The sequence below is a fragment of the Euprymna scolopes genome, chromosome 44 (genome assembly GCF_053919585.1).
Source record: "Euprymna scolopes isolate OS-2025 chromosome 44, ASM5391958v1, whole genome shotgun sequence".
In the NCBI taxonomy this organism is placed as follows: Eukaryota; Metazoa; Mollusca; class Cephalopoda; order Sepiida; family Sepiolidae; genus Euprymna; species Euprymna scolopes.
In genome coordinates this window covers 741,747-755,961 of record NC_136525.1, presented here as the reverse complement: position 1 = coordinate 755,961, position 14,215 = coordinate 741,747, and the positions used below count along the sequence as shown (strand labels likewise).

Genomic DNA, 14,215 nt, shown 5'->3' with positions numbered 1-14,215 from the left:
TGCAATAGTGAGATTTTACCTGCAATCAAGTTTTTAATGCTATGAAAGTTGTAGGAGTTGTCTCCCTTTTGACCACTATAGATTTCTGCTAATTTTTCAGTGATGTAAGAGTTTAGATAACTTCGTGTTGCTTCCCTTGTTTGGGTTTATGCCGACGTGTTATTTAAGGTTTTAAGTAACTTGGAGTTATCTCCCCCTTGACTTTATAAAAACGAGTGTATTATGTGTAGTCTTCCTTTTCGTGTGTAATCATGTAAATAAATGTGTGTCTGCATTTCTGTGTTAAGCTAAAAACATGTTAAGTATTAATTGATTTACTTCTTTTTGTCAGCCATTGATGACTTCCCATATGAATTTTATCAGAAACATGCAAAGTATACTTTTTTTTATTTACTGCATAATTAACTAACAAAGGTTATTAATAAACCTGAAAGAGGAACTAAAAATATATATATATAATGCGTTGTTGGAAAGTACCAGTAATAAAAGCCTTTAAAAAAATAATATGCAGACTTGAATTTCTTCCTTTAGTTTGTTTCCTTGCGACTGCCTTTGGCATAACATGTTAGGTCCAAGCATTAAAATGTAACAACACTATTGAAGAAGATTAACAGTTACGTTACAATCTTCTTCATTCTCAACATGCGATGGGAAGCTTCCCAAAGAGTCCCCAGAACAATAACAGTCACTCTGCTACAGCATGGTCTCGGAGCCATTACACAAGATTAATTGACAAAGACTCAAAGAAACCATGCATATTACTTCAGGATGACTGAAGTCAACCTCAAGACAATGGCTACCAGTACCAAGCTCAATAGCATCGTCCCATGTAAGGAGGAAAGAGGCAACTCAAAAATGGATTCAAAATGTCGGACTTACCAATCCAACAAATTTTAAAAGATGTCCTTGATACCTCCAGACTCGAAAGCCCTTCTTTAACTCAAAAATCGAATTTCGACTAAGGTGAAACATGGAAGGAGAAATGGAGAAACAATGCGCTCAAAAGAGGGGACATCATTGAAGATTCAACTTTGCGCCTCCCAGGTTTTGTTACAAATAGTAGGAAGAAGTGGGTAGCCGCAAACCAGATCAGAACAAGATATTGCAGGATACGATACTAGTACTGTTCTTAATACGATCAACTACAGAATCAGACTGAACAATACGGTTGGGGATGAACTAATAGATACTAGAGTATGTCAAGATCAGACAATTGATTGGATTGGATCGCTCCAACCTCCAATCTAGTCAAAGTAAGGATCAAAGTGGATATTGCCAACTTGTTACTTGAAGAATCTACAAAACTGAATAACAGAAAAATAAGGAGGTAAGGCACTAGCAATCTTGAAAAAAAAAAAAAAATCAGATTTTTATTAAAAAATTGATTTCAACAAAAAAAAAAAAAAAAAAAAAAAAAAGCAGGGAATTCACTACTATTTGCGGCTCTTGTGATTTAAACGAAAATCTGTCTTTTCTAAATTAAACACCAAAAAAAATCAAAACCTCAAATCCCAGTTGATATTTAGATTTGTAATAAATTTTACAATAAACGAATAATAATGAACTAAATGAAAATAAATAATGAATAAATAAAAGATGTCAGAGTTACTTACCTGTCCATCAGGCGAGAGTTGTGTGCACGTCACACTTAATTCACCCTAGAAAACAAAAAACGAAAATCTTTATAAGATAACAACTGTTAAAAAAAAAAAAAAAAAAAAAAACAGCTGTAAAATAAATAAATAAACAAAAAATAAACAAACAGAACAAAACCAAAAAACAAAAAATGAAAACAAAAACAAATGAAAACAAATACCATTAACAAACAAATCACTTCTTCTATAATAATAGATATGCAATCAGCACAAATTAAAATATCATGTTTAAGAATATTGTACGATCAGGCAACACTGGGCGGCCAGCCATTATGCTTATAGAGGATAAAACCAAATATTTGGAAAGATAAAATCAAATACGTCATTCGAAAAGATCCTAAGTAAATTTACACTTCTGATTGGAAAAAGAGGGAAGTTACTTACCAAAGGAATTGTCCACAAAGTTTTGCCAGTGTCTCGGCAGACAATGTTCACCTGAGATTTATAGGTACACACAAGGTGTTCACCTGTAACCTGGAAGACAAAGAGAACACGAAAGGATGAAAAAAACGTGGAAGAGGTTTTGAATCTTGAAAAAAGAAGAATGTTTTTTTTTCTCTAACTGTAAGCATAAATCTAATACAGAATGTGTTTTTGTTTTTTGTTTTTTTTTTTACTGACGGCTCATCACTTATCAACACCTGAAAACCACTTGAGAATAAGGGTGTAATAGAAGAAACTACTCACTAAAGTGTCAGCTCATCTGTTTAACACATTGGACATGGATATCACGGAAAGAAAAAGAGGTAAAGAATTTGTGTTTGTAGCTGCAGACTTTTATTATACATGGCATTTCTTTGGATATGAAGGGGAATAGCTGCTTTAAAGAGGACGAATTGAAAAGAGCGATGAATTGGGAAGAACAGAGTTGAGTGTTCAACAGCCGAGTGAAAATATTGGAGCTGAGATTTTGATAGTGTAAATTACAGTGTTAGCAAAGAGGAGTCCCGTCAGTTCTCATTTTGGGATTACAAAGGGTTCCTATTTACTTGCCTCCCTATGAGGATAGAGTTAGACACAAGGTCAGTTTTTAACGTGGGGAAAATCCAGTGCCCCCCCCCAAAAAAAAAGGAGGCACTCTGGATAGGAACAAAAATAAAAATTGTCTCGGATCAAAATATCGAAAAAAAAAACGCAAAAAAAATTAACGTAAGGCAAACGAACGATGTTAAATGTAAAAATCGAAAAAACAAAAAAGAAAACAGAAAAACGAACGTTAAAAAAAAAAAAAAAAAAAAAAAAAAGTGAAAAATGGCTTAAATAAGCCTGTTTCAATATTAAAATTTTTAATCGGTGGGTAGCCAGATGTTTTTGGGTGTGCGTGGTCGGTCGGCGGGTGTTAATGAAAACCTAAGAATAAGCGAAGTAAAAAAAACAAAAAAGCGAACATTACGTGAAAAATGGCTTAAATAACACTGGTTCAATATTTAAAAAAAAAAAACAAAAAAAAAAACCATCTCACACCACGATTCAAACCCAAAACGTTTAGATAATGAAACAACGCGCTAACCAACTGAGCTAACACGACGTACATGAAATTTAGTCAGTTCTTCAACTATTTAAACTAAATCAGGCCATGACATCATCTGACGCATGCGTAGAACCGGTCGTCATCATGAGAAGACGGTTTTTGTTGACCCCCCCCCCCCCCATCCCTCTGTAGAAAATTGTTGATTTCGCGGTGAAAACGTTTTTGGCCAATTATTCGATATTTTTCAGGCGAAGGGTGTAGCTTCAATATGATACTAAGTTTGTGAATTTTTGTTCTGTCTGTCAAAAGTTTTTAGCGGACACACAAACACACATACATACAAACATACATACATACACACATTTTCGCTTTTATACTTATAGATTAAGAGAAAAATTCTTTGATATACTTAAGTATTCAGCAAAAGTAGGTATCTACACCAAAAACTAGGGAAAAACATCAAGTAGAATTTTAATTAAAAACAAGCCAAAGATATGGGGTCCCCTCCAGGAATATAAAATTTACTTTCACCATGACTAATGTTTGTGGAAAATTTCAAAAAAATCCAAGGTATGATTACTGAGAAAAGTGTCAATGGATGAACGATTTGGGGAAATTTTACCCCCTTAGGAGGGCAACCAGAGTTATCTTAGAAAATCCGTTCTGGCAAAAAATTTACTTTCATCATGACTAATGTTTGTGCAGGAATTTTTATTCAACAAATAAATTTTTTAATCATGAAACCCACACATGACTGAAGTTATCATGCAACTGATGCACAAACATAAACAACCCCTCATTCATTTGTTGCACCATGAATAGACCTGTACTTTGAAGACCAATTGGACTAAGAAGTCATAACATAAGTCTTTACAGTAGAAATCCCTAGGTATAAGAAAGCCTTTTACTCCAATAGTTTCTTCCCCAGAACTGCAAGTCTTTGGAACTCCTTTCCGGGATTCTGCTTTCCCAACTGTACTGATATGCAGAAGTTCAAGTGTAATGTGAACAAACATCTTTCTACTCATCTCCCTTCATAATGCCCCCACAAATTATGTCCCCGATAGTAGCCTCCTACTTCAAAGTGGCACTGTGCCTTGTTTGGGGTGAAAATTGAATAATAAAAAATAAATAAATAAATAAAAAGAGTTAGAAATATTTCCTATACAGGTGCTTTTTTTGAAAGGCAACTTGAAAGTACAATTTAGCAGCAAAGGGTTAAAAATAAGTTTTCCATTTATGGAAATTACTTTAGACAAGACATGAAGCTACTTTATGGAAGGAACTAACAAGAACAAAAGATGATTATCACAAAAAAAGGATACCTATTGACCTTAGTCTTGGAAAGACCAAGATTAAAGATAGGAGAAAAGAACTGAGCAGGAAGAGATTTCCAGAACCTTATCATTCTGGGAAAGTAGCTTCTGTAAAAAGAAGCTGTTTTACAATAGGATATTAAAACAGACGCAACATAGTGCATATGCACGCATGCGAAAGTATCAGCAGCAGTGAAGCATGGCTAGCTGCAAAGAGATTAGCAGCAGCAGCAGCTAAAAAAAAAAAAACAAGCATATGCAAATTAGGAAGTGTGCGAAAAGAAAAATAGAAGAAAAAAAAATGCAGCACTTGCTCGGGAGAAAAGCAAAGCATGACATCGAAGAAAATGGACATGTAAATGCAAAGACGAGAAATGGCTGACTGCGGCCAGCGTGAGGTCGGTTGGTTGTTGGTTGGTTTTTTTTTTTTTTTTTTTTTTTACAAAGGCATCACCACATTATCAAGGCCCAGAGGCCACTCAAGGATAAGGGTTAAAGAGTGTACAGTAGAAATTGGTCAATATAGTAATCATTAGTAATGAAAATTTGGTAAATTTAATAACTTATATGGAACGGCTCATCAAGAACTTATTTACTTTAGACTTGAACACAACCATATTGTAGTCAGCCGGAAAGCAGGAAAACGGAAGACAATTCCACAGGCGTGCAGTTCTAAGAAAGAAGCTCTGTTCATGGAATCTACGTTTAGGTTTAGGCACAGATAAAGAGTGGGGGGAATTATTGATAGTGTTTACAGCTAGACGAGTGTTTCTTGTGAAAGTTTGGCGAGGGGGGACCATAGATTGAAGCTCAGTTGAACACTTTCCATGAAAATAACGATACATCAGAGACAAACTCGCAACATCTCTTCTGTGAGATAGAGGTTGCAAGGAGGAGAAAAGGACATCTCCTACGAGGCTACGAAGTCTATTTTGAACTCTATCAAGGCAGGACAAGTCCTTTCTAGCAGCTCCTGCCCAGATGTGGCAACAGTATTCCATCCTTGGACGTACCTGGCTCTTATATAGGTAGAGAATAGCATCAGCAGTGAGATATCTACTGGATCGATAGAAAGATCCCACCATTTTTCCAGCGGCCTTGGCAACAGATTTGATATACGTGTTCCATTTAAGATCAGGAGTAATGGTCAAGCCCAGAAGCTTGTCAAAACTTGAGGCCTCCTGAAGACGAGAGCCATTCATTTCAATTGATGACAAATGTGAATTAGAATGTTGATGATGTAAAGAGAGAAGCTTGGTTTTAGATGCATTAAAAGTAACCAGCCACTCCTTTCCCCATTGTACTACGTGCTCAAGATCAGAGGAGAGAGAATTGGAGAGAACTTGGTCGTTTACTGTCTTAGATGTGCTACCATAAATGGTAGTGTCGTCAGCATAAATGTCTACAAATGATGTAAGGATATGATTTGGAAGATCATTAATGTAGATCAGGAAAAGAGTTGGGCCCAGGATGGATCCCTGAGGGACACCGGCATTAATACTGTGAGCTTCTGATTTTTGCCCCTCAACTACTACTCTTATGAACCTATCAGAAAGAAATGATTTAATAATTGAGAAGACTTTTCCAGCTATACCATAGCTATACCATGGTTGTTTTTGTTTTATGTTTTACGGCATATCAACTCTTTTTAGGTCCTTTAATGCCGAATCCAGTGATTTTGAAGAAAAAGTTTTCAATAGAATATGTTTTTTTTTTTCAAGTCAGTTTCTATTTAACTCATAGTTGAGACCCTAACAGGTACTACCACTCCAGGTCAGAGTGGAAGTGGAAGCAATGGCAATTAAGGGGTGGTTCCACACTCCCTAAAGTCTGCCAGCTAGGGCCTTACCATCGGATGTAGTTTAAGGTCATATCCAGGACCGCGTGAGGTCGGAAAAGAAAAGTGTACACCAGGCGAAATGGACAATGGTGAGAGACTTGAGTGGTGTCAAAACAATTGTAACATTATAATAAAAAACTTTATTTGAGAAAGAAAAAAAATGCTGACTCAGATTTCATTTCTTTCTTTCCAGTTTTATTTTTATGAATTTTTATAAAGTAAAGTTTATCGCCACGCAACGTTACACATTGGATTGAGGAAGACCAAGAAGTCAAGCAAGCTGGAACAAAGGAAGCAGAGGCTAGATCAAACAATTCTGAATAATACATGCCATAGTCATATTTATAAAAGGCTGAGATTAGCAACAACGCTCTATAGCATGTATGAAGGAAGAACAGATATACATAAATCTAAGACAATGGCAGAATCGTTAGAAAATGGCCTCCAGACTATAGAGTCCAAAAAAGAATTTTCAAGCTAATAAGTCACACTTTGCCAACTAAGCTCCAGCCCCTGTCCCATCACCACAATCTTGCATTTCTGTGCCTGTTTTATAGATATTATAATGGAATGTGCTCTGATGAACTCGTTGCACTTGTGCCCCCTCGAAATACATATCCCTGACAAAGCCACTTATCGACAAAATCACACCCCTTCACTGTTGAGGTCCCTAAATGCCAGAAAGCTTTCGACTCTAATAGCATCTTCCCTTGTACAGCTAAACTTTGGAATTCCTTTCCTGCTACCTGATTGTACTGATATACAGAAGTTTAGATGTAATGTAAACCAACATTTTGTTAATCTTTCCTAGGCTTGGTCCCAAATTAGATCTAAGTGGTGATATGCCTTAAGAATGAACGTAAGTAAAAAAAAAAAAATAAAAAAAAATCATGTTTATGAGAGATAGATTGCAGAGAATACGTTTCTACACCTTATCAAGAATCATCAGGCATGACCAGATAGAAGTCTTTGGTATGTCCAAGGATGGAGTATTGTTGCCACTCTTGGGCAGGAGCTGCTAGAAAGACTTTATCCTACCTGGACGGAGTTTGAAATAGACTTTGTAGCCTAGTGAGGGATGCCTTTTTCTCTTCTCTGCAACCTCTTTCTCACAGAAGAAACGTTTCAAGCCTGTCTCTTCTTTATCGTTATTTACATGGCAAGAGCTTGTTTGAGCTCCAATCTATGGTCCCCCCTCGCCAAGCTTACACGAAAAACACTCATCTAGCTGAATACACTATCAATAATTTACTCCACTCTTTATCTGTGCCTAAACCTAAACGTAGATTCCATGAACAAAACTTCTTTCTTAGAACTGCACACCTGTGGAACTCTCTTCGATTTGCCTGCTTTTCAGCTGACTATAATATGGTGGTCTTCAAGTCCAATGTAAACAAGTTCTTGATGATCCGTTCCCTTAAGTAATCAAATTTACCAAATTTCTACTACTAACAATTACTACAACATTGTCCCATTGCCCACTGTACGCTTATTAACCCTTATCCTCGAGTAACCCCCTGGCCTTCATAAGTGGTGACACCTTTGTAAAAAAAAAAAAAAAAAAAAAAAAAAAAATTGTAACCATTCATAAGATTGAACCTTCAACGTCCTTAACAACTTATTATTACTCAGCACTTTATCCGTTCTGTGCATGTTCCAGAGTTTGACAAGATAAACCTGAACAAGGTTGGAGATTACATTGACCAAAACGTGCGAATTAGTAATTCCTAATTGTATTTTCGGTCACCCGCACAGAGGATTGAACCATCTTCAAAAGAATGTAACTTTTGCAACTGAATTTTACTGAGAGTTCCATTAGAAATTCCATGCAGATCCCCCACCCCCACCCTCGAGTTCAACAGGATGCTTAAATAAAGGGTTCCATTCAAAATTCTGTCCAGATTCTCAAGTTTGATAGAAACATTCCCAAGTTCGACAAGATACACCTGAAGAAGGTCCTAGGTTACATTGACCAAAATATTGTGAAAATAACACTTAAGATGAAAACAGTAGTCTGAAGAATACAAAAAATATGAATAGTCAATTCTCATCTAAAAAAAATCCAGAAGCTTTATGACTTGTCTGAAGCGATTTCCATGGGGAAAAAAAAAAACATAAAAATAAAAAAAAAATTTTCACTTACAGAAATTTTTCCACTGTTGTAAAATGGTCCATACTCAGATGAAACCTCTAAACTGAAAAAATAAAAATTTTTTAAATGTTATTAAAACAATAAAGTCTCCATTTTTTTTCAAAGTGCATCTCCTCCGAGACACAAGGTCACATAATCGCACAAGGGAAGTCAAATGATTGCTTTTTTTTGTAGACCGTTGTTTTCAGGGTTTTTATTTCACAATGTTGAGAAAATAGCAAAAATTTTAAAAGTGCTCGTGTACACATACAAATATATTCATTTAGACGTTAAAGTCAGTTAAATTTTTATGTTTCCTTATTCATCTGACGATAGTTCAAACAATAACTACTAAGGCTGGAAAGCTATATGTTTTGGTTTCGATTCTAGCTGATGGCACCCAAGTCTTATTTTACTTTTGAAATCACTACTACATATTGGGTACAATATAATAATGAATAGAAAATTTTTGGGTTTGTATTAATATACATACAGATTCGAAAATGTTGTCAAAAAACAAATATATAACAAATAAATCTATCAAAAGCAAGATAAGTAACTTTTCTACCTAACTGAATAATTTATTAGTGTTTTTATTTAATGTAACTTGTTTTTTCAGCTAAAAAAAAAAAACAGTATTTACCGATGTATTAGAAAATGGCAATGTACTCTGTGTTAAATCGTGGCTACCGAGAGTAAAGAAGGCCGATGCACATGACAGCGTGACGTCACTATCAGATTCACTTGTAGGGATATGATCTAGGCTATCAGCAGCAGTTTCGCCTAGTTTTCAGTTTGCTGTCTAACATGGTGTATTCTTATCCAAAAGGCCCCAAAGTACATATATTTTCTTATCCTAAATTTTCTCAATTTGGATACGTGCCATTAGAAGGGAAAATTTTATTCCAACCAAATATAGTAAAGTAAGTAATGTTATTTATTAATAACTAGCGGGGGTACCCGGCGTTGCCTGAGTGTTTGTTTCCGGGACGGGGGGGGGGGGAGTTTTAAAAAATGTTATGGTAGGTAAGTAGGAAGGATCAAACCCGGAGTCATGAGTAAAAGTAGGAAAATAAAGTGTGAAAAAAAAAAAAAAAAAAAAAAAAAAACATCTGCAACGTTAACAGTTCGGCCACCAAGAAAAGTCCATTCCAGTTGTTTAGGGAAAAAAAAAAAAAAAAAAAAAAAAACGACTACGGTAGGTCGGCGCGAACGTGAAAATATAATGTGAATTGTCCAGCACGCTAAACACTACGCCACAGAGCACTGCAGCTTAGTTTAGTGATTTTAAATAACTTCACATGAAAGAACTACGAAGCCAAACCGGTGTTCTCTTCTCAACTGTTCCTTGTGAACGATCCCCAAACGGTGTTAAGTGGTGGCAGGGGGAGGAGGAATTTATTAGAGAGAAAATATTTTACCACTTCCATTGATCTTAACCGATTTTGGCCGTGACTTCTCGGCAGAAAAAGTATAGAAATCTAAGATTATCGAGGAATTTGAGAAATAATAAGCCTATAACACACCTCAGATATTGTTCTGCCGTTTGTGCATATTATATTTGCATGAAATATCTTGATTTTTAATCCTATTAAGGTCAAAATCCAACGGGAAAAAATGAGTTCATTTTATTTATATAGAGATTAAATGTGTATTTAATTAGAACTGTATTCAAGTACTTTCATAACGTTTGATAACATTGCTAATATAAATTAAAGTATTTTCATAACGTTTGATAACATTGTTAATATAAATTAAAGTACTTTCATAACGTTTGATAACATTGTTAATATAAATTAGAGTACTTTCATAACGTTTAATAATATTGTTAATATAAATTAAAGAAACAATACTATTTATTGCTAATACAGCAAATATTATGTTGATATTTTTAACTGTTTATTTTCTTATAAGGCTAAAAAGTCTATCAGGAAGGTTGAAAATTTAATTTAATTTTGTTTTAGGTTTTAAAATCATAAACAAATAATTTTTACATGAGAATAATTGTCAAAATGTTTTTTTTAATAATAAATAAAATCTTTCATTGAGTATGTCCAAATATTTGAAAGTTCTATATTTTTTTCTAAAGTCAGTTTGAAAATTATTCACCACGTGGCTTAATGAAATTAGCCGTGACTGAGCGTTATATATTAAAATTGATTGTTTCTTTTTAAAACTATAAACAAATAATTTTTACATGAGAATATGTCAAAATGTTTTTTTTTAATAATAAATAAAACCTTTCATTGAGTATGTCCAAATATTTGAAAGTTCAGGTTTGCTTTACTGTACACATAGATTCGAAAAAGTTGTCACAAAACAAATATAGAACAAATAAATGTTATCAAAGGCAAGATAAGTTACTTTTCTACCCAACTGTATATATTTTTATATTTAATGTAATATGGTTATTCAGCTCAAAAAAACATACAGTGTTTACTGATATATTGGAAAATTCAAAATAGCGGCAGACTCTCTCGGAGATGGTAAGTTTGGAAAAACGAGTTATAAATAAAAAAAAAACAGTCAAAATACTGTTAAAAACCTGCCGAATATATGTCAGCCTATGTCAGGGTAACATATAGTGAGCGAGTTTCTAACAGTATTTTGTCTGTTTTTTTATTTATAACTCATTTTCCCAAACTTACCGCCTCAAAGAGAGAGTTGCTGCCATTTAAAATTTTCCAATACATCGGTAAACACTTTTTCGAGCTCAATAAACATGTTACATTAAATATAAACACTAAAAACATATCCAGTTAGGTAGAAAAGTAACTTATCTTGCCTTTGATAACATTTATTTATTCTATATTTGTTTTGTGACAACTTTTTCGAATCTATGTGTACAGTAAAACAAACCCGAAAGTTATATATTTTTTTCTAAAGTCGGTTTGAAAAGTATTCACCACGCAGCTATTAATGAAATTAGCCGTGACTGAGCGTTATATATTAAAATTGTTTCTTTTTAGAATTATAAACAAATAATTTTTATATGAGAATATTTGTCAAAAATATTTTTTTTTAATTTATTTACTTGCCTCCTCACGAGGGCACAGTTAGACACAAGGTTGGGTTTTAATGTGGGAAAATTTAGCTCCCCAAAAAGGGGCACTCTAGATAGGAACAAAAATAAAATTAAAATTGTCTCGGTCATGAAGGATTTCTCCTCCACTGACCGAGGACAGAACAAATGAAGTGTGTAGCATCAGAACAGATACTACACTGTGATTATTATTATTGTAAATGTTTGTTTACTATCTTTTCTTAGATTTTAGCAATAGTTTACATTATGGTACATATGTTTTCTTTAATTATGTTTTTAGGTATGTGAACATCATTTTCGGCCTGAGGATGTAATAAAGGAGAAGTCAAGAATCGATGATAAAACGTGAAATAAACACGCAAGATGAGAACATTAGTCCGAATAATCTCTAAAGTTCCAAAAAATAACATTCAACCCATGTGATTTTTCTCTAAATTAAATTTAAAAAATATATTTCTGCACTAGTAACTTTTATTGTTTGTATTTAAATTATTTGTTTGATTTCAACTTTTTTGTATTTTATCGTTTCTTTTCATTCTTAAAATTATTTATCGATGGTTTTCACTTTTAAAATTATTCATCGTTGGTGTTTAATATGTTTTTAAATTCTTTGTTTCCTAACTGCATGATTCAGTTTTATTAGTATTAAATTGTATATTGCTTTAAAATTACTTAATTTTACATAGATAATATTTATATTTTATATTGAATAAAGTTCAGTTTCAGTATTAATCGAACTGTGTTCCTTTTTCTTTTTAAAAATGTTTTATTGCTCTTTTTCAAATGGCCCTCATATAGTACTGACAGTCTGACAAATCTTACCTACATTGCCTGCATGCATTTTTCAGTTAACAGGCCTTCTTACTCTCGGTGGCCATGGTTAAATACATAAGTTTGGGGAAATGAGTTAAAACTAAAAATACTATACAAAATACTGTTAGAAACCCACTCAATATATGTTACTGTAACATAGGCCGATAGATATTTGGTGGATTTCTAACAGTATTTGGTACAGTTTTTTAGTTTTAACTCATTTTCCCAAACTTACATAATCAACATAGTCCGCCACCATTTGCATTTTTCAGATACATTGGTAATGGTAAACACTGTTTTTTTTAGCCAAATAAACACGTTACATTAAATAAAAACACTAAAAAATTATTCAATTAGGTAGAAAAGTTACTTATCTTGCCTTTGATAACATTTATTTGTTATATATTTGTTTTTTTGACAACTTTTTCGAATCTATCTGTATAGTAATACAAACCCAATTTTTTTTCTATAATACGAAATCTGCATAAAATCAAATTATCATATTTTACTAGTAATACATATTTTCACCCCAAACAAGGCACAGTGCCACTTTGATGTATAGGGGCTACTATCTGGGATATTATTTGCAAGGATACTATGTAGGGAGTTGAGCGGAAAGATGTCTGTTTACATTACAGTTGAACTTCTGCATGTCAGTACAGTCAGGAAAGCAGGCACCTGAAAGGAAATTCCAAAGTTTCACAATCTTAGGGAAGAACTATTAGAGTAGAAGGCTTTCTGGCATCCGGGGATCTCTGTGTAGAGATGGGATTTTGATGCTTGTCGAGTTTGTCAGAGGTATTTACGTCAAGAGGGTACATAGGCTTGTAGTTTGTCGGAGCACCTACCATTAAAATACTTGTAAAGCAGGCAGAGGAGGGATGCAACATTTTGACGAAGGGACAGAGGTTGAAGTCTAGCTAACCGTTCAGGACAGGCGACTCTTGAACCCTGTCCAGTAGCAGATGCACCAGAACCAGCACCATCCCAAAGATGACAAGAATACTCCATACATGGGCAAATGGTGGCCTGATCGTAAGACACAGGAGAATTCAAAACTGAGGTAATTTTCCGTTTTGATCTAAACAAGATGGTGGCAATTTTTCATCTGTTAACACGATTAAAGTTTTTTTGTTGCTTCATTTAGTAGTAATATTCAGGTAATTTCGACTGCATAATTTGGAAGCTACCATTGTAACTTATTAGAATTAACAAATACAAAAATTAGTTGAAGCCATACTATTTCTTTTTTTTTTTTTTCTGAAAACTCCATTTATGGACTACAAAATCTCGTCCAAATTCTGTAGAAGCGCCAAAATGTTTATTCGGCTCGAAAAACAAACCATATCAACCGGTACGCAACCACAAGATAAATATTGCGGGTTTGTATTACTGTACACATAGATTCGAAAAAGTTATCAAAAAACAAATAAATGTTATCAGAGGCAAGATAAGTTACTTTTCTACCTAACTGGATATATTTTTTGTGTTTTTATTCAATGTAACATGTTTATTCAGCTCGAAAAACATGCAGTGTTTACCGATGTATTGGAAAATTCAAAATGGCGTCCAACTGTCTGTTTAACACGGTAAGTTTGGGAAAAGATGTTATAAATAATAAACTAGACAAAATACTATTAAAAAACAACCGAATATATGTCAACTTATGTCACGGTAACATATATTGAGCGAATTTCTAACAGTATTTTGTCTAGTTTATTATTTATAATACCTTTTCCCAAACTTACCCTCTCCAAGAGAGAGTCGGCGGCCATTTTGAATTTTCCAATACATCGGTAAACACTGCATGTTTTTCGAGCTGAATAAAAACACAAAAAATATATCCAGTTTGGTAGAAAAGTAACTTATCTTGCCTTTGATAACATTTATTTGCTATATATTTGTTTTTTGACAACTTTTTCGAATCTATGTGTACAGTAATACAA

The 14,215-nt window shown here is 33.8% G+C and overlaps 1 protein-coding gene across 1 annotated transcript in view; it reads right to left on the bottom strand.

Moving 5' to 3' along the window:
• LOC145268646 (transducin beta-like protein 3) overlaps positions 1–14,215 on the bottom strand; it is a 66,713-nt gene that overhangs the window by 51,613 nt on the left and 885 nt on the right. Inside the window, exons 2-4 of the mRNA XM_080124125.1 lie at positions 8,426–8,477; positions 2,040–2,129; positions 1,614–1,658 (exon numbers count right to left, since the gene is read on the bottom strand). Of these exons, the coding sequence (XP_079980251.1) occupies positions 1,614–1,658; positions 2,040–2,129; positions 8,426–8,477 (187 nt within the window). The remainder of the gene's footprint in view (positions 1–1,613; positions 1,659–2,039; positions 2,130–8,425; positions 8,478–14,215) is intronic.